At 33.9% G+C, this 22,654-nt stretch overlaps 1 protein-coding gene across 1 annotated transcript in view; it reads right to left on the minus strand.

Annotated features, from left to right (window-relative positions):
* The window catches only part of LOC149540695 (mitochondrial thiamine diphosphate carrier 2-like), a 135,322-nt gene that overhangs the window by 24,278 nt on the left and 88,390 nt on the right, over nt 1–22,654 (minus strand). The window contains exon 4 of the mRNA XM_089801793.1: nt 3,610–3,737. Coding sequence (XP_089657919.1) covers nt 3,610–3,737 — 128 coding nt within the window. The remainder of the gene's footprint in view (nt 1–3,609; nt 3,738–22,654) is intronic.

Raw genomic sequence — 22,654 nt, forward strand, 5'->3', positions numbered from 1 at the left:
GATCAAGAGAGTCCCTTTGGGAAGAAAGTGATCTTAATGTGGTTAATAGCTTAAGATCAAGAGAGTCCCTTTGGGAAGAGAGTGATCTTAATATGGTTATAAGGCCGGAATATTCTATAGATGTTAACATATGCATGTGTCAAGGGCCCTGGATAGAGAATGTCTCTTCTAGGAAGGACCTTAAAGGGAGCACTTTATAAAAGAAGAGAGTTATTGATCCCAATGTGGAGACGTCTTTAAGGTTGGGTTAGGATAGAGGGTATAATAGTGAAATATATTGTATAAATTCTAACATTAGTTTTGCAGGTATTATTGTCCTTGCTAGTGGGGACATTACATACAACCGCTAGCACTAAAAAGAAATAAAGGGAATGCAAACCCCTCTATGGAAGACAATCCCCTTTATACTACCACAGTTGAGCCTAAAATTGCAACTCAAGCACCCGTTACAGACAAAAGAAAAGAACCATTGGAAACTACAATTCAAAATGAGAGTCAGGACATTAATGACATTGATGTAGCAAGATGCTTACATGCAAATGGGTTGCCTTCGAGTGTTGTTCCCTCCTCACTCCAGACAATGTTGAAAAGTATCAATGAAGCTCTAAGAGGGTATAAGCACCCTTGATATGAGAAAATACAAACTAGCTTGTTGGATAGAGAGGTCAGGGGGATCGAGGATGCATTGAATCTCATAAGAAATTCATGGATCAAGACAAGGGATCAATTGTTTCAAATGGACAGAAAGATGAAAGAAATCATATCTTGATCATTGTCATAGCAATTCCCCAAAACGGGCAATATTTTTGAAATTTACAAATTGTGAGGGGCAAGTAAAGATGGGTCATTTATTGATAATATTCTCATCTCTTCCATTAAACAAGTGGGACCTAGAAATGTTATCCAAGTCGTAACGGACAACTTAGATAATTGTAGAGCTATTAATTTGTTGATTGAAGAGCGATATTAACATATCTTTTGGACACCTTGTGAAATCCACTCACTCAATCTTATGCTAAAAAAATTGGGATCAAAAATTGGATGGATTAACAAGTGTATGCAAGGATGAGGACATCCAGATGTTCATCAAAAACCACCACATGACTCAAGGAATCTCAAATTATTCTCACATTTGGAGCTATAGAAGGTGAGTGACCTTGAAATTGAAGTAATAATTTGTTTTTTCAAAAATGAAATTAGTATTTTATATTTTCTTATTTTCATAAATTGATTGTGTAATGTGCATTCTTTCTTAAGTTTGTCTTTTATAGTTGTAATTTTTTATCTAATTTTTGTTACAAGTTGTTGAGACCCATTTTCCATTGAACTTAATTGTCTTGAGACGAATTGAGAAAGTGAAAGAGGCACTTTGCAATATGGTGATTATCAATACTTGGTCTATGTGGGCGCAAACCAACACTGAGAGGAAGCAAACGATATTGGATGACTAATGGTTGGAATGTGTGGAGTATTTCCTTAAATTCACCAAGCTTATGAGTGTTTTTTGCTACACTGACATGGATAAGTCTTGCTTTGGAGAGGTGTATGATGGCATAAACTCGATGCTTGAGAAGATAAAGCAAATCATAAATGAAAAAGAGAAAAATCCCAAAGAGACCACCTTAAAATAATTGCAAGCAATTGTTATAGACGGACAGAACAAGATGATGACTCCTCTACATTTTCTAGCTTATGCATTAACACCAAAATATTATAGCACCCAATATCTTGATATACCAAGAAGGATGCCACCATATAGAGATTGAGAAGTGTCTAATGGGTACCAAGCGGCATTCTTTAAACTATTTCTTGATGATGATATGCGAGATTCAATCACAGATGAGTTCATACAATTTGTGAAATAAAGGTCTAAGTAATGATGCTCTTTGTCATCAGTTTACAAAGGAAGCTCATAGTTGGTAACTTGGTGGAAGCTCCATGGCCAATGAATCCAATCACTCCAGCCCCTTGCATTCAAAATTATATCACAAGTTTTATTTTTTGTTAAAATTACTTTGTCTTCATGTGTCACTAGTAATTTTTAGTTTAGAAGACTAATAATTTAATTTAATTGTTTACTTTGTCTTGTCTTCATAGTTTTCTAGTGCATCTTTATCAATAAGAAATTGAACCACATTCTCTTATCCACTCAGTAAAGCGCAATAGGTTGCAAGTATTCAAACTTGTGTCTCCTCTCGCACAAGCATTAAGAACACAAAGGAGAGAGAAAGATGTGGGATCTAAATGCAGAGCATGCAGACTTGTATGCTTCCACTTCTCATCTTGCAGTTGCTAAATTGGAAGAATTTTACACTGGTAATGTCAATGGTGCAGCTGATCGCATTGGCCTTAGCACTATTTGTGAATCAACTAATGTCAATGAAGAAAAAGAAGAAGAAGAAGAAGATGATGATGATGATGATATGATACTTCCATTAGTTGAAACTCAAAACAATGATATTTGAACTCGATGTTATTATTTAGCATTTGACAATTTAATACTTTTATATGGAACTTGAAGTATATGATATTATGATGATATGATCATGACGCAATAATTACAAGTTTATGGTATTTTTGTTGCTTATATGATATTATGTGATATTCTAATCTCAATTCATGCTTACAAGCTGCATAAATTCAGATACATATAAATTTTACATGTTTTTGTACTAACGAACCCAAACCCCATTTCCAAATTTTGCCATATTGGCAAACTGGTTCTTCAAACCTGAACTTGAACCTGATTCTGACTCAGCAACCTAGTTAAATTGATGAGGGATCAAGAAGCACGACCTACTAAATTGATATTTTATATATTTTGGGTAATTTTTACCTCAGCAACTTGCTATGGAATACAGAGCATTCTGGATACAACCAATGGACTGCAAAAAATTCTCTTCGCTTGTAGAATAGATTTCAAACATGGTCAGCTGCAAGAAATTATGTGTGCAAGCAGTATCCTTCTCTATGAAATTGGAATACTACAAGAAAAAAAGGTTATGAATTAGAAGAAACAAGAGAAATTGTAATCAATAGAAAAGACTAATTTTAAAGAAAATATTTCCCAATTCAAAAAGAAAATTGATTGCAGCAATCAATTCTAAAATCTTGTTATCAGAAGCAACTACTGAGCAGTGCAGGTACTGAAAGAAAATTCAGAGAAAGATAAACCAAAAGGAGTGTGAAATTGAGTCTGAAAAAAACAAACTGAACACATAAAGCCCCAATTTAAAAGAGACTTGATGGAGCAGGAGAGCAGAAGAGCAGAAGAGCAGGCAGTAAAATTTAACATATCAAAATAGATGAGCACAGACAACTAATGAGAAAAGCATAAAATAAAATAACATGCAAATCGGGAGAAATTATTATAAGCTACAACAATTATTGGGGACAGGGACCTGTTTGGAAAATATGGATAGAAAAGGTTCTACTTGGAAGCTACAGTGCCCTTTAAATTTTCTTGATGTAAAGTCTCCACTAAATCCACTTAATATTCTAACCATCATGTAGTCTGTTAAATCAAGCAGAGAAGATTGTATTCCAAAGTCAGAATGCTGTCTTGAAAATATGTTCACTTTTATACAGTCAAGTACAAGATTTTTATACCTTTGGTTCACCCTGTGATGCTAGTACTGTGCGTAAAAGATCAAATGGATATGATCCAATGGTTGCTGCACATCCTGCTAGTCCCCCACTCACATAAGACAAATATGGACTTAATCGAAGATGATCTTCTGCAATAGCTCATGAAAGTGTTCATGTCAAATAAAAAACTATGGTAAAACATTTTCCATAACAATGTGTGAAAGGCCAAAATTTTAATAATAAAAGAACTAAAACACAAACACTACGTAGAAGATGATTAAACACTAAAACAATTGCAGTCACATAATCAAATTTCAGACTGATAACTTGATCTTTAGACATTTGATTGAAAGCAACAAATACCTCCTATTCAAACACCTAGGCTATGGAGAAAACAAGGTTACCTTAAAATTATATTTACCCTATGAGAGGGATTTCTAGGAGCGTATAAGAACATCTATAAGAGTCAATGCAAATAAAATATGCAATACAAAAGAGACTTAAAGTATTTTTTGTTGCATCTGGAATCCCAAACAAAGAAATGTTTGTCAGTATTTTAAAAAAGGAAAATTTGTATAGAGGTGAAATTACCCGACTGAAAACTTCTTCTCAAATTTAAACTGCAACAAAGGCACTATGTTTATGGCTGTCATATGGGTGCAACACATCAGAATCACCTGTTGCAAAAAGGGATATTGCAGAAGACAGCAATCTCTGAAAATATCCACATTGAAACATGTGATGTCCCATCTGTTGATGTGTAGCTAGGTCGGATCCCTTCTAGGACTGACATAGTACAACTAATGGCTAATTGGCCCATCAGCCTTAGCCATGTTGCTAATAAACTTCGTCATATCAATCCTTATTTGGGTCTGGCCCTATTTGGGTGAATCAAGTAACTTGCAATTATGTAATTGGGCAAGCCCTATATGAAGGCAACTAGTAATGAATAGGTCTGATCCTATTCCTCGTGCCAAAACTACAAGGCCAACTGGAGGTCTATTAGGCGGCACCGATTCATATATATGCAAGGCCATTCTTGCATCAATAGCAATAAATTCTGCGATGTACAGAATATATAGCGTGCTCGGAAGTGATGATAAGAACTTATTGTCTATAGTTGGGAAGACAACAAATCAGATGGTTTCCCTATGGTTAACAAGCACTACCATTAAATTAACATGGTACTAGAGTGGGTCTAGTAAAGATCCTTAATGAGAATAGGAAAATTGGAATTTAAGAGATGCAAAAAATGAAGGATTCTTATAAGAATGTGTAGCTGGCGAGCCTTGGAGAATGTGCTGGTTTTTGAATTTTTTACTCTCCCTGCACTATAATTTTGTGGTGGCAAAAAGTTTTGGAGGATTGTGAGAAAATTTGGGCAACAAAGAAATAAGTATTTTATGATTGAATATTGATTATGAACTTTATGTAGTTAATATTAATTCATGTTATAATCTTAGCATTGATCTATATATTTCTCTTCAGGAATAGTTTGATTCTATGAACTCTTGCTAATCTCTCTCAAAATGCTTCCAGGACGGATCAAGAAGCAACAAGGTGATGAGAGATTACATGCAAACTCATGTAGGCTTTAGAAATGAACACGAGGATGTTGCTTGCAGCCATGGGACTGAATTGCTGTCACATAACTTCATTAAAGAGAAAGAACCTATACAGATTGTCATTGTGATTAGTTTCTTCGAAGAGGAAGAAATGATATTCAAAGGGAGCTTGTATAAGGGAGATCAAATCTAATTGCTTGGTCAAACATTGGAGTCAATCAATTTATTGTGATATTCAAACAATAAGTTTATTGCATGGCTTGAGAGGGAGTCTCAACATTTAGATGGTTTTTATGTTAATAAGATATTCTCTATAAGAGAGATTCAAGGTGCAATCCCTTGTTAATTAGTTCTTCTCTGTGAGAGAAACTTGAGGTGCAATCCGTTGTTAATGAGTTCTTCTTTGCAAGAAGTTTGAGGTACAACCCCTTGTTAATGAGTTATCTTTGAGAGAAGTTTGAGGCATGGTGGGTCTACCCTCGTTCCACTCTATGCGAGTAGGTATGGTGGATCTACCCTCAACAAGTAGGCATGGTGGAGACACATTATTCTTTGGGAGAAGTCTAAGGTGAAAGCCCTTGTTCCACCCTTTGCATGTAGCAAGTAGGCATGGAGGATGTGATAGAAGAAATCCCATGATGTAGAACTTTTGTTCATACACCCTCTGTAAGTAGCCATGGTGAACGTCATCACATTTTTGTGATGAGCACTTGTGTTCCCATTCATGGAAGTAGCCATAATGAATTCACCCTCTGGGAGTATCCATGGTCATTGTGTTCACTTGCATTTTCATGTGAATAGCCATGATAGTTGTCACTATGTAACTTGAGTATTGAGAAGAAATCCTCCCTGGCTAAGAGGGAGTGTCAATGTATGGCTAGGTTGGATCCCTTCTAGGGCCGACCTAGTACAACTAATGGCTTATTGGCATGTCGGCCTTAGCCATGTAGCTAATGAACTTTGTCATATCAATTATTATTTGGGTTTGGCACTATTTGGGCAATTTCGGCAATTTCGGTAACTTTCAATTGTGTAATTGGACAAGACCTATATGAATGTAACTTGTAATTAATAGGTCTGATCCTATTCTTGGCGCCAAAACTACAAGGCTGACTCGAGGTCTATTAGGAGGCATTGATTCATATATATGCAAGGTCATTCTTGCATCAATAATGAATTATGCAATGTATAGAATATGCAGTGTGCTATGGGGTGATAATAAGAGCTTACCATCTATGGTTGGGAAGGCAAAATATCTTAAGGTTTGCTTGTGATTGACGAGCACTGCCATAAAATTAACACATTTTTTAATTAACTTGATTTTGTAGAATAAGTGCATTTTGTATACTCCTTGTGGGATAAGGAGAAGTTGCTAGGGAAACAAATTTAATTAAAATTTTATTATTAGGACAAGAATTAATTATTACTGATTTTCAATAGCGCAGGCCTAGTAATTAATAAAATATTATTTTTGTGTACTTTTTATAGGAGGGGCGTGAAAATTTAAGGTATCTTCTTTTATGGCAATTTCTTTGGCAGGCTTATGAAAAATTTGATGAAAGCTCATAAATGAGGAGCTACAACTAATATTGGAAAACAAAAAGGAATAAATGAGTTGGAAATCAATAAGTTACAAAAAAGTTAAGATGGAAAGGAAATGTCCTTTATGACATCCTATGACAAAGTTTATGATGACTGAGTGGGTATCAGAAGAAACTCTTTAACTAGCTAAATTTTGCTAGGTGTAAGAGAAGGTTATAAGTTTATAACACCTCTTCATGTGGCCTATTTTGAGAGAGAGCACTTGAAAATATTTTTAATTAATATTATTTTGGCCCAATGGGACAGTAGAATTTTTACCTATAACTTCTATAAAAGCCTCACTAGTTTATGCCTTTTATCAATTCATCAATTTTCTTCACCACTTGAGTGCTTGTGTTCAACTAGAAAGTTTGAGGATGAAAATCCTTGGGTTGTTTGATATTAGAAGACAAAATGTTTTGTTTCTTGAGAAAAATTCAAAAATCTCATATACAAGTTTTTTTTTTTCACTTCAAAGATTGATCAGATTTCAGCTTAGCTTTTAATAGTTTATAATTTATATTTGTAGACTTAAATAGAAAAAATGCTAAAACAACCATAAACTATTTCCAGATCCTATCTTCATACGTAGCTGTAATTTTCTGATTTGTACCAGCATTTGTTGCTCTTTTGGAGAGTATAAAATAAGCTGCAGGCATTTTGTTGAAGTCCCAATTCATATGTGTGAATCTAGATAATTTCTAAGCATAATTTGTGACAAGTCTGCAAGAATTATTTAAATATTGACATGCAACTTATGTAAAAATTGTTATTGAGCTTTCATTATATTTTCAGCTAAAAATAGTGGGAGCATTTTAAATCTGATTATATTTGCAAAATTTTTTGGGTCATTACAAAACAAAGAATAGCTATATATTTACACGAACACAATTTTAAAAAAAAAAGTGTTTTCATATTGCATTACAATTTCGAATACTATTATCGTTATCTCTTGCTGTCATTATTTAGAATTTTAATGCTCTGTAACAGGAACCTGGACCATAGTCATGTCTCCATACCCACAATTTCTGCTAACTGGAGTCATATGTGATACGTCCTATCCTTATTCATTCACTTGCGCACCCCAACTAGATTAACATCCTCATCCGCATCCCCACACCCACAACCCCCACGTCTCAAGGAAAATATGCCAATTATTATTAATGAAATATACAGCTTAATCTGAAGCTTCCTTTTGTAGCAAACAGATAAATATCAGCTTCAAGTTGGTTTTAGTTGATATGGGCATTGCAATGGTTACCTCAGCACTTAAAAAGATGATGAAGACAAATTACAATGCACATGATGCATTGGATTTCATTTATATTAAACCTAAAATGTCTTCACAGGTTACAAAAATTTCATATATATTAAATTGTTGGTAAAAATCTGACTTTGGGAGTTACGTGGCAATATATTGAAATCTTTGAAATCGTCCATTCAAAATTGGAAAACGTGTTGGAACAAAATTCTCATATCACTCACAGTTGACTTGGATGGAAGCTTTTAAACTTAAAAAACCACTTCACTTACGTCTAGTCCAGCACACTAACTAGCTCCTAAACACAGTCCCAAGGAAGCTAGAAAGCTAGCATGGAGGAAAGTTTGCAAAAGACCAGTCCCTACACATCAGTAGAGGACATTCACCACAGACATTACCATCTAAATGTGCTTTTAATTCTGAGGTGCTATCAGAATTTGTCAGCCATTGACCCAAGCAACCTTGGGAATTAGGCCCTTGAAATCAGTTGAATGATGGCAATCAACTACATGCTCTTGTTTGTAAAGTTTATTTTTTTTCATTTACTTTTTAAACATTTCTGTTACTTGAACATTACTAATAGTATACTTCAAAATCTCGTACTCTGCCACTTATCGGCGAGGCAAAAAAAGGTTCTCAGCAAATATCAGAGATAAATCGGTAACTTCTTGGGAAAATATCAGGAATTTCAAATCAAACTACATGGTCCCCAAAAACTATTTCTCTCCTCCAAAACCCTTCTGCTCTCCTCCGAACACTCAAAAAAACAAGATGAATACAAAATAGGCAACTTGCTGGGTGTCACAGTTTTACTGCTGCCACCTGCAAGAAGCATGCTAGAAGTTCAGGACTTCTCGGCTAGAATTCTTGTTTTATGGATCTTCTTGCAAGAAGCAGAGATATCTACTACTTCCCAGCGAGATTTCAATCTATTACTAATAATATTAATCATTTTTATCCTTAGCTGATATTTTTCTCTTATCATTACACGCCAGTATCTGTTTAAATACCAATATAATCATGCCCTAAAATGTTTTAAAATTTGAAGGTTCAGAAACTACAGATTCTTTTGTATTTGAAAATATTTCATATGAACCTATTTTATTTGAAACAGAAAATACCAAGGATTTTGCCTGAACCTCCAAATTTTCTAGAGATCAAGCCATTTGGATTGAATCTGCCAATGTAAGTTGTTGACCCAGTGACAACAGCCACATTTCACTACATATGTTTTCTTTTGTCGCACATACTCTTCAAAGCTAATGCACTAAATCATGATTTCAGTACTTAATATATTAGACTTCAGTACGCATGAATCAGACCATGTAGCGCAATATAGGATTGAAGACATTTAAAGTTTAAACAACCATTTTGAAGCCTACTAGATTAAGAGCCTTGACTAGGGAAATTCCTAGGCAAGTGTCACTCTCCATATTTTTGCCTGAAAGTTTGATGTATCAACTCTGAACCACTACAGAATACAAACCCTGGACATTTAGGTATTTCTTTTAGATCCTTTTCATATTTTATATTTGTAACTAAACGTAAATTTATATGTAATAGAACATATCCTCTCATAGAAGATATTCTAGTGCTAGGTGTGAGCGGCTTAGATCCAACTATAAGTCGGTGAGGCATGGTATTACTAGTATTCAAGATAATGGGACTTTTCATTAGCTTATGATGCTGTAGACCATGCATTGACCATATTGTCACTATTCAATCTCATAATGGCAGTACTCTGTAATGTACCCTTTCTGAAATAGGATTTTAATAATAGACATTAATTAATAAGATTAAATATAAATAAATAATAAAACATAATTACAAGTTAATCAAGTCAAATGAAAGGTCAATAGGCATGCAATGAAGAGTTGTAACCCCTCGACATAAAATATAAAAGGAAGAAGAGTCCATTTGAAAGGCAACATGGATGGACCAAGGAAATCTGGAAAATGAAACATGGAATAATCAGCTAAGAATTGGAGAAGAATTCAGAAATAAACCTGAATTAGAAATAAAGAACAGCACTTGAGATTAGTTAAGGAGCAATTATGAAAGTGGAAGAGACACCACACTTGGGAAGATATATTAAGAAGTTGTAGAATGCAATTGAGGGGAACTTAAATTTGTAGATCTGAAAATGAGAAGATAAGAAAGAAGATCATTGAAGAAAAGCTGAAGGGGAAGTTGTAAGGAGAGTTTATAACACAATTGTTTAAGAAGAGTATATAAAAGAAATGTATATCCAGAAATAGAAAAATATGCTGATGTGATTTGAAAAGGAAAGTATAATCAGACTTAAAGAATAAGCATAAAGAAAAGACATAGTTTGAAGGTGTAGTAAATCAAGAAAGAATTAATGGAAAAGAAAATAAGGAAGTGGCTCGTTTGAAAGGCTAGAGTTATGAAAAATTGTGACTCATCCAAAGGTTGGTAATTGTAAAAAGTTGTGACCATTGCAAAAGGGAAGACATGATAAAGAGGTGTAACTCTCCCCAACATTGGAAGATAAAAATGGGAAAAGGTTCCATTTGAGGAGGACATCTACGGGAGATCGATTTGGAAATCATATTTTATTCTCAAAGGCAACACTTGTTGACTCAATTCATATAAAAGGCAGTGACTTTTCTACCAATAATATTGAAGTAAAGTTCATTCCAAGCATTGAAGGATCTCTTGTCACTCATCACTCACAAATCCACAAAAGCAATATCAAATCAAGTGAATAATCAATCATTAAATCACTCTATTAAATCAACATATATCACTACATCATCATTTATCAATTATCTAATCAACAATTTCTTAATCATCACTCACCAATACCTCAAATCAGACAATCAAAAGAATTTGTTCAGTCAGTCAATCATTCATTCATACAAAGATCAAGCAAGCAAGCAAGTGAACACAATCAGTCAATAAGGAAGATCGGCAAATAATTTAAGAATCATTCAAAACAGAAGCAAATCAATCTAAGAATCGCCTTCTAAAATAAACAACAAATACAACAACAGAATTAATCTTCAGACCAGGCCTAATACAGCAGTCTGATATTATTTTCAGATCTGTCGTCTCCGGCACTCTATCTTCTCATAGTCATTCATAATATATATACATGTGTGTGTACATACACACACATGTATATGCTTATGTAGACGAATATACAGGTATGATTGTGTATATATCAACACACAAATATCTGTATATGTACATTGTATATATATGTGTGTGTGTGCGCGCGCGCGCGCGTGTATGCATGTGTGTGTATATTATTTATGCATAAATAGATAATGATTATCCCTTAAACGTATATTCATATGATAGAATATAATATATGCCTGATGATGAAATTGTCTGAAATCCATCTTCTATGATGGATTCATGGTCTAAGAGGGAGACTTATAAGAACGTTATCATAAATAGGCTTCCTTGGAGATAACCATATAATTGAATCTCATGGCCGAGACTGCTTTGTTATCAATCTTCTATTAGGCTTACATAGTAGGAACTAAGAAACCCCCTTAACAACCTCCATCTAACATTGCACTAATGGCACTTATCTTTAGGGGGATGAGGCATAGGTAGGGAAAGAAGGTACAAGCCACCCACTAAGTAGGCTACCTCGGTGGATGTCCATATTGACTACCCATAGAAGACAAGAGGGCTCTGGTATTCACTCCACTCTTAAGGCTAGCGTAGATGTTGCTTTGAGCAGACCTATCACATTTCTTCCTTCAAACCTTAATGTGTTTGAATAATATTCCAGATATTATATTAAAGTAATGTGTTATTGTATAACCCTAATAATTGGAAGTGTGTGTGTGTGTGTGTTTCTTGGGTTATGATTGTAGGGCTCAAATCCAGGATCACATTGTTTAAAGGCATATTTTAATTGCTAAGATTTAACCCTGACCCTAATTTGTTGCAATTTTTATTCTTGAGCAAATTCTTGGGCAAGTTTGGAAGAGGGCAATACATATTCCCCAAGAATGCATCCTTGGGCTCCAACAAGTTGTCTTGATGTGGATTTGGGGAGGAATCATTGTCCACCCTCTCTATTTTTATAAAACATGAGGATGTATTCTTTTCTTTGTGAGTAATGGCGATAGCTTGGAATCCCTGAGATAGCTCTCACCTAAGCAAAATGCCCAAAAAAAAAATTCTAAAATAAACATAACCTCAAAAGTGTAGCTAACCAAGGGCCCCGACCTAAATAAACTCTTATTACCCCTCCACTACTCTTTTACAATCATCAAAAGAGAAGAAGGAGCTTTTCAAACAATTATAGTTAGCAATGAAGATAAAACAAGGTAAGTACAATAACTTTAAACCTACAGTTTGAAAAAAAGGCTTTGCAAATGCCAAACTCAAAGATTATCTTTTCTGATTAGCCAATAATTTAAGAATCATTCAAAACAGAAGCAAATCAATCTAAGAATCGCCTAATAGAATAAACAACAAATACGACAAAGGAATTAATCTTTAGATCAGGCCTCATGTAGCACAGTCTAATATTATTTTCAAATATGTCCTCCTCGGCACTCTATCTTCTCATAATTGTTCGTAATATATATCAATGTGTGTGTACACACAAACACACACATATCTGTATATGTATGCATGTATATGTGTATGTGGGCATGTTTGTGTGTATATATTGTTTATGCATAAATAGATAATGCTTATCCCTTATATGTATATTCATATGATAGAATATAAAATATGCCTGATGATGAAATTGTCTAAAATCCATCTTCTATGATGGATCCCTGGTCTAAGAGGGAGACTTATAATTTAGTTATCTTAAATAGGCTACCCTGGAGATGACCATTTAACTGAATCCCATGGCCAGAGGGCTTTCTAACCAATCGGCTCTTGGACTTACGTAGAGGAGCTAATAAACCCCCTTGACAGCCTCCATCTGACACTGGATTGATAGCACTTATTTTTAGGTGGATGAGGCATAGATAGGGAAAGAAGGTACAAGCAACCCACTAAGTAGGCCACCCTAGCGGATGTCCATATTGACTACCCATAGAGGCCAAGAGGGCTCTAGTATTCACACTACTCTTAGGCTTAGTGTAGATATTGCTCCAGGAAGACCTATCATGTTTCTTCCTCCAAAACTTAATGTATTTGTATAATATTCTAAATATTATGTGAATATAATGTGTTATTGTATAACCCTAATAATTGGAAGTATGTGTGTGTGTTTATGTTTCTTGGGTTATGATTGTAGGGCTCAAATCTAGGATCACATTGTTTAAAGAGATATTTTAATTGCTAACATTTAACCCTAACCCTAATTTGTTGCGATTTTTAGTCTCAAGCAAATCTTTGGGCAAGTTTAGAAGAGGGCAATACAAATCCCCCAAGAATGCATCCTTGGGCTCCAACAACTTGTCTTGATGTGGACTAGGGGAGGAATCATTGTCCACCCTCTCTATTTTTATAAATTATGATAATGTCTTCTTTTTCATTATAAGTAAAAGGCTTTGCAAATGCCAAACTCAAAGATTATCTTTTCTCTTTTTTTCATTTTCTTTTTTATTTCAAAGTTGGTTTTCTATTGAGCCTAATTTCTCAACAAATTCAACCATTGGCCAAGGACATTTTCCATTCTTTATTGATTGAAAAAATAGAATTTTTTCATTATTTCAATTTTAAATGACAAAAAAAAAAACTAAAAGGAATTGCGGTGCGCCAAATTCTTGGCATCGTGGCTCAAAAATTTAGATGAAAAGGGATCATAAATATGTTGCTACTTTGTTGTGGCACTTGCCTTAAGTGACATTTTTAACCTTTTTTTGTCTTTCATCTTTTAAAAAGTGTCATTTAAATAGTCGTGCTTTTGTTTAAATTGATTTTCTTTCTTGCTTTTTCACAACTAAGATTCACGATGTAGAAAAAAATGGTTGATATGTTGTTGCTTTGTTTTTGTACTTTCTATTAGAGTAATAAGATATTGCCTTATTAATTAAATCATTTTGATTTAATTATTAAGTTACTTATTATCTCTAGTTTACTTAAGCTAAACTTCAAGCATATAATAATTAATTCTTTTATTAATTATTATCATGCAACCTAGCTTTTTTCCTATTAGGGATTTGATTTCTTTTTATAAGGATTGATCTCTTTGTAATTTATTAAATTCATTATTGATATTAGCAATCTCTTTTTTGCTCATCAAGAATGTCTCAACTATGGATCTGACAATTTCTGCCTCCATAGCTTTTTGCTTCTCTCTTTTGTTACAAGTGTTTGCATGCAGGTGATTCTTGGGAGCTACGGGTTTGATCTTTCATCAACTTCAACATGGTATCAAAGCTCTAGATCTTCATGCCCCTATTCAATTTATGAGAGATTTTTCTTGACTTTTAGATTTGTGCTTTTTTTTATTTTAGAGGGTTTCAGTTTTCAGAGTTATTTTGTATTGGATTTGGGGGGGTCATTTTTTTTGGTGGATTTTGAGCCCAAATGGACCTCACTGTTGGATTCAGAGCACCCAAAAACCCCCATTTCCATATAAAATTTGTCCAATTTGGACATAGTTGAAACTTGAGGAAAAATATTACTCCCAAATTTGGGCACGTTTCACAAGGCGACAATTTATTTATTTTATTCAAAAATAAATCAAAAAAAAAAAAAAAAAAATACAAGTTTCAAAAAAAACTTGCTTTCTTTTATTTTTATTTTTTTCAAAAACCCTTTTTAAATCTTCCTAAAAAGGGCACCTGCATCATTAAAGTACAAGGACGTCATAAAGGTACTGACATTGCAACCCTGCTGCAAGTGCTAACATCATCATTTTTTGAGCCAAAATTTGACAGCCTTCAAACCATCTCTTTTATGATTTGTTTTGTCTTAAAAAGCTATCCGTGGCTTTTTGGTCATACCTTGGTCATACAAAAGTATTTTTAGACAAATCTCATATCGTCAGAAAGCTCTTTCCGAGCCCATCATGATGGTGCAAGTTATTTGAATTTTTGATGCCATTTGGTTTCCTATTTATGCAGTCAAAGCCAGAAGTTCTATTTTGCACTGCAGGAGACATATCTTGAGCATCCGGTCTTCGATTTGGGAATTCTTTATATCATTGGAAAGGTCTTTCCGACCTCTTTTTAGTGATGCTAGTTGTTTTCCCATAGTTTTCTCTAGGCACATTCTTTTTAGTCTTCTGCATTTTTGCATTCTAGTGGATAACTTGGTTGTTTCCGGTCCGAGGATCAATTTCTTTGCTTTGGATGATTCGTCATGACTTGTACTATCTACTGTATTAGTCTTATGTCTCTTATGGTCTATTTAGACATCATTTGTATGAATTCTTGCAAATACACTGAGATAAAGTGTCATACCGCATCTGTATTTTCGTTTCAGTTGTTTGTCTTGTTTTGCCTTCTAATTCAAGCAGTGTCATCTGAGGACACTCATGCCGATTATTGTATTCTTGGGATTCACCATATCTTGTGCCTTATTGTGCATGCACTACTCTAATAAAGTGCCATGGGGGATTGATGGTTTGCCTTTGTTTGTCATCTGCTTTTGTCCAGTGAGTGTCCCTTCCGTGACATTAGCCTCATGACATGTCTGAGATTGATCACCCCAGTACACACATAAGTACTCTTTTGTGCATCTTGATTGTGGTTCCTTGACTTGCAATTCTTTTGGCCCACTTTTCTAGTTTCCTGTCACCTCACCCTTATCTGCATTGGGGGGGTTCTTCTGTTGTTTCTCATGCTTCCTTGGTTTGATTGATCAAATCTTCAGGCTTTGGTATTTCGTGCCATCTGTATCTTCAAGTTCAGTTGTTTGCCTTTGTGTGCCTCTTGATTCAATGCAGATTACAGTCTTCTCTACCTGGTCAAGTTCTATTTTAGTGGAGGTTCATTAGATTAGCAATTACTTTTGACAGAGCTTGGCGACTTCTACATGCTTCAATGGGGTTCCACATGATCATCTTTGTTCCTATCTTCTGAAACATTCCCTAGTTTGGAGGCTTCTTTAGTCCTTCACTAGTTCTTTTCAGCATTTTTTCTGTCTCCTTTTCGAGTAGGGTTTTTCCTATGTGATTTTCTCTATTTCTCCTCTTTACAGAGATTTGGTTGTGCTTGGGTTCCTCATCAGGCCTTTGTTGCTAAGACCCAAATTTACTTTCAAAAGTAGTTTCTAGGTTTTTAGTTACTCCCTAAGTTTATCTTAAAGGGGGGTGTTAGAGTAATAAGATATTGCCTTATTAATTAAATCATTTGATTTAATTATTGAGTTACTTATTATCTCTAGTTTGCATAAGCTAAACTTTAAGCATATAATAATTAATTCTTTTATTAATTATTATCATACAACCTAGTTTTTTTCCTATTAGGGATTTGATCTCCTTTTATAAAGATTGATCTCTTTGTAATTTATTAAATTCATTATTGATATTAGCAATCTCTTTTTTGCTCATCAAGAATGTCTCAACTATGGCTCTGGCAATTTCTACCTCCATAGCTTTTTGTTTCTCTCTTTTGTAACAGGTGTTTGCATTCAGGTGATTCTTGGGAGCTGTGGACTTGATCTTTCATCAACTTCAACACTTTCCTCTAGTGTTGCTTTTATATTTTGGAATTTGACTTTAAAAAATAAACTTTTGATGTAATTGGAAAATATTTGCTTGTTATTAACAGAGACCAAGAGGTCTATATATACGAAAGAATAAAACGATGTTTCCTTAAGAAATGATTGTAAAGAATAGAAATGTTCTATTCTAGCTAAAAGAAAACTAACAATTATCTACAACTAATTAAAGAATAAAAACATTCTATTCTAGAAACAAAAAACTAAATATTAGAAATATTCTAATATTTACAAAAGATTACAATAGATAACCATTTGATACTAAACAGAGATAATAGAAACTATTTATTACTGTAATACCCTCCCTTAATGGTTAATCTATCCAAAGCACGAAGCTATCAAAAAGCGTAAAAGGCAAATTCTGACTGCTCAAAGAGCTCTGCACTATTCGCTATGGGTTGTAAGCTAGATTGCTTAGATAAGGCAGCTAAGCACTTTCAACATTCAACCTTCAAGTGCCCATACTTGTGGCAATAGTTGCATTGAATGACCTTTTTTCAGGAGCCTTCTGAATTTGGAGCAGAGGATGTCTACTGGGAAAGCTGTTGATGGTACTTTGGATAATGCTCCAAAACTTTGTAGATGAGCATAATGCTCCAAAACAATCCGTAAAAAGCCATGATTTTTAGGAGAAAATCAAAAAAACCAAACACGAATTTTGGGGTGAAAAATCAATCAAAACCCAACATAATTTTTGAAGTGAAAAAACAATCAGACCCAACATGATTTTTGAGGTGAAAAATCAATCAAAACCCAACATGATTTTTTAGGTGAAAAAACAATCAAAACCTAACATAATTTTTGAGGTGAAAAAACAATCAAAACCTTATAATAGAAAGCTTCGTTTTTTAGGAAAAACCATAAAACCCAACAAATAATTTTTGAGGAAAAAATTGCAAACCCACAAAGGAATCCCACATAACTTTGCGAATTACAAAAGCAGAAAATTTTAAGGGAAAATTTATAGAAACCCATCAGAAAGTTATTTTTAAGGAAAAAAATTATGAAAACCCACCAAAATTTTTAAGGGAGGCAAAACACGAGACTTTGCATGGTAAAGAAACACATGCAAGTACATGCAACCTTCAAAAAGTAGAGACCCAAAAAATTTGAAGAGTGACCCAAAAAAGAGCTCAAAAAATTGTGAAAGAATATGTTGCCAGTTTGTAGATCGGCTGGCTCAAAAATTGAGGCACCCTAAAAAAACAAACAACCGAGTTGAGATCTTAAAAAACAAACGGATCCGGACAGAAATAAGTTGTAGAACCGAACCAAAAGTCGGCAGATTCAGATCTCTCAGAACGGAAACCCTAGTCAAATTATAGAGAGAGTTATAAGTAAATATGCATATAAATAATTTCAAATGTAAAAGGAAGATAATTTCAACCAAGTAATTATAATTATTTTCGAAAAAAATTGGAGTATTGGCTCTGATACCATATTACGAAAGTAATTGGAAAATATTTGCTTGTTATTAATAGAGATCGAGAGGTCTATATATACAAAAGAATAAAATGATGTTTCCTTAGGAAACGATCATAAAGAATAGAAACATTCTTTTCTAGCGAAAAGAAAACTAACAGTTATCTACAGCTAACTAAAGAACAAAAACATTCTAATATTTACAGAAGATTACAATAGATAACCATTAGATACTAAACAAAGATAATGAAAACTATCTCTTACCGTAATAAAGGGATCATAAATATGCTACTACTTTGTTGTGGCACTTGCCTTAAGTGACATTTTTTACCATTTTTTTGTCTTTCATCTTTCAAAAGTGTCATTTGAATGGGCTAAACATGTTGTGCTTTTGTTTAGATTGATTTCTTTTTTTCTTTTTCACAACCGGGATTCACGATGTAGACAAACATGGTTGACATGTTGCTGCTCTGGTTTTGTACTTTCCTAAGGTGTTGCTTTTATATTTTGGAATTTGACTTTAGAAAATAAACTTTTGATTTAAGGGATTGTGATCAAGTGAGGTTGAAGCATCAAATTCTCAATGTGGGCAACCATGTTCAAATCCCAATGGGACATCTAATATTCAATGTTACTAGGAGATAGGGAGACTTGGAGGTCTCTAGAACTGATAATAGTACCGGTATGACTATTTTTCAAAAATAGGAGACAAGGGTACTTAGAGATGGCAATGTTTTTAATATAATTTAATAATTCCAATGAAACACCATAGATTCATAGCATAGTGCTTTGAAAACAAGAACAATAAAAAATTATAAATATGAACTTTGAGCATTAAAATTTTAAATAATCTAATACTTAATACACTATAGTAAAATTGTAAAACTAAAAATAATAGTAATATCACATTAATATAAAGTCAAATAGTTCAAAACTCACATTACATATCTCATAGTCATATCTGATTTCTGAATATTGTAGATGATCATCATTGCATCAGATTAATAACCATTGAGAATATCATTCTATATTCAAATTTGAAATTCAAAAATATATAGTTTGATGCTAAATCACTGATATGCAAAGAAAAACTTAGAACTGTAAACAGAAATCAGAAATCTATCTAGTATTTAGTATGATGATGACTTAGATGATTAAATCATTTAAATTGCCACTGGTTTTGCATTAAAAGAACATTAAAATGAGGGCCAAAATACATACAATCATTTAATATTATATTTTAAATTTATTTTTTAATTAGGGGACATCAAGGAGACTAGACTTTATGGGTTTGGAGACTCGGAGTATTCAGGAGACTTGGTCACTGATTCTCCAACCTTTTTTGAGGTTTTTGGAGACAAAAAGTCTCTGAGACACATTTCCCAATAACACTACTAATATGGAATTCTAATTGATGACTCATCCTCTTCCATAGTTGGTTTCTAAAATGGAGGTGGTTTCTAAGTAAGTGAATTTTTAAGTTGACACTTGGCATAGATGGTTTATAGTGTGGCTAGTTGAAAGCAGTTCATATTGGTCTTGTGGTTGTGCTCCAAAGAGCTTGTATTAATCTTCTGTTGATGCTCATTTGAGCAGAAAATCTATAAACAATTATCAATATTAAAAAATTTACAAAAAAAGAAAAAACTATAGATTAAACATGTTGCTAGTTTTTGAGTTCACCTTGCTAATTTTTTTGGTTTTTATTGCTATTTGGTTTTTGCAGTGCCAAAATTAGTTACAAAGGCAAGGATTATGAGGTAATGAAGGAAACAGACAGTGCAAATGCAAAAGAGGGACAAGGGAAAAAGACAACACAAAATGAAACTTCAATTGCGAGTGCCACGAATTTGTATTCCCCTTCTAAGATGTCATCCCAATTGACCAAGAAGTCGTTTAACAAAAACAATCCCTTACAACAGTTTTCCAATATCACTGATACATAACAAATGTTAAATTTGTGCAGATTTAAATATTTTCAAATTTTAATGTTGCTGAGATATGTTACATTTCACTGCTGTTACTTTACCTTTCAGTGCCCTCTATTTGTTTGGTCTCTGTGCTCTCTGTTTGCTGTTTCTGGCCCTGGTTTCTTGTGTTTTGTTCTGTTTGGTTTTTTGCTGGCCTGCTGGCTTTTTGGATGCTGGACTTCTGTCTCTCCCAGCTAATGGACTTATTCTCTATAATCTTTCTTAATATGTTAGGGGTTTCAGGTCCCTATAAAACCTGTTTTTTCCATAATCAAAAACTTTACTTTTTCACTTATTGATTTATGTTTGTTTCAGGTTACTCTTCCAATGAATATGTATATGATATAAAGAGGCATGTCTCCCGTAGAGACATGTGTCTCTTGTTAATATCTTAACTCATATATCACAAATCATATTTGCTCAATGTATTACCATGATTGTAATATATGACAATAATATACAATTATATATATATATATATATATATATATATATATATATATATATATATAGTCTATTATCGTGAAGGATAGATATTGAATGTTTACGGCTTGATATGCCATTCAAGCATTTGCTTTCATTGATTGGAATCATTTGGTCAAAGCTACAATCATTAACACTCTCTCTTAGCTAGGGAGGATGATTTCTATCCAAATAAACAACACAATGTACAATTGTTACCTCACAGTAATATCAGGAGTATGGTATGCCCAAGAATATCAATCGTATGATATTCACCATACTTATATTTTCTTTAGTATATGCACTCGCATCAAGTCTCATAATGGCTACCAAGGAAAACATCTAAACATGGTGTCTCTAATACTATGTCTAGTAGTATACACCATGCCATATCTTGGTAATGTAACTTCAAAAGTTACATAGAAACATGTACTATCATGATCTCCAAGGACATCAACTAAATGTTATCTATCATGATAGCAGGTTAAACCATTGCTAGGATTGTCACCTTACAATAGTAACCATAAGTAAACTTCATTGAAAGATTGTCACCTCTCAAAAAGTTTCCACAAGATCATGTAATAACTCACGACATCCACCATGACCCATATCAGAGGGTGGGTCCACCATTAATATTCCTAGAGAATGGAATAAGGGTTTTCACCTCAAACTTCTTTCTCCTAGATAAGAATGCATTAAGGTACATCTTAGGAAATTACTAATGCTGTATCCCTCTCAGTAAGGGCTATGATCCACAACTCCAAGCTCGTCTTCAATAATGTATAAACTTCACGTTGGCAAAAGGCTTGGACAAAATATCGGTTGTGAGATCTTCAATGATAATGTACTCTGAACTAATAGCATTCCAAGTATCCTTCTACAATTCAGGTATTCACATAAAGGCCTTTCAATCTACTCCATGGAACTTCATCTCATGAATCATAGTCCTCTGACTACTATGATTTCTTGATCGCTAGAGAATCCATCTCGACATGGTCTACTCCCTTTGAATCAATATAACCAAGATCCTCAAGAGTCAACCAAAGCATATCCTCTATCTACTCCCTCTATCACAAAAGCATGACTTGATTCATAGTAACATGAGTGAATGTACTAAACTACAAATTTATCCTTAGGCTTTGGCAACAACAGATACTAAGATAATGTGGTTCCCTTCTGAAGCTTTTAAGTACATGCATCAACCTCCTAACGTCTTTGTCCAAGGTTGCCTCTAATGAGATGTCAAGCTCCCTCTAGCTATAGAAGGATTCTCATAATCTCAATCATCAAATGTATCTAGCTCCAATACTCTCACCTTATCTAACATGATCAACATATGATTTAAGAAATCCTAGATCCAAAACCAATTTGAAGCTACTTTCATAAGATTGAGTCCTGGCACCTGCACAATGCCTTGGTAGCATACCTAATGCACCATTCTTCTTTTCCTGCAAGAACATTCCCAAAGACGAATGAAAAGATCAAGGCAGGTAGCTCTTATAGTAAATACATGAATACATATAAGAGAGTGACTACAATAATAAAAGAAAATAAATAGTCAAGAAGTAACAATAAAGAAATACTTATCTCATTATTTAGGAGCAAATGTAAGTTAACATCCTTCCTGGTGCAAGTTGCTCTGATGAACGTCCAATCATCTGGTTATGAAGGACGTACACGATGTCACAAGCCTTTGTCAAGCTGATTTAGTGCTTAGTGTGCACTCACTGAGCATCTCTCCATCCACCAATCAGATCCAAGTAACCAAAATCAAGGTTGCAATACATTGGGCATATAAGATACACTAGAGATCTATCTCAAGTCGCAAAGAGTAATGTGTTTGTAGATTCAACAATTTGTTTGTTGTAGTGGAGAGAAAGATCTTAATGCGTGATTGAAATAAATCCTAAGAACATGCCAATGTGGCCTCACTTCACCCAATACATCAATTGATAAAATATGTTGCATTCTAACTAAGAATTTTTTATTCGAGAAGTCCCCAATTCATTCACATTAGTTAATTAATATCAGTAGAGTAATCTTCAAGCTCATTAATAGGAGCGATGGCATATAAATGCATAAACAAGGGGAATATATAGATCCCAAACATGTACAATGATATTGATCTTCGAAGTATTACCTGTCCCTTGAGTTGTGGCTTCATTCCCAACAAAGGCACAATGCAT

The sequence above is a fragment of the Cupressus sempervirens genome, chromosome 9, assembly GCF_028749045.1.
Source record: "Cupressus sempervirens isolate cs-2001-9-10 chromosome 9, ASM2874904v1, whole genome shotgun sequence".
In the NCBI taxonomy this organism is placed as follows: domain Eukaryota; kingdom Viridiplantae; phylum Streptophyta; class Pinopsida; order Cupressales; family Cupressaceae; genus Cupressus; species Cupressus sempervirens.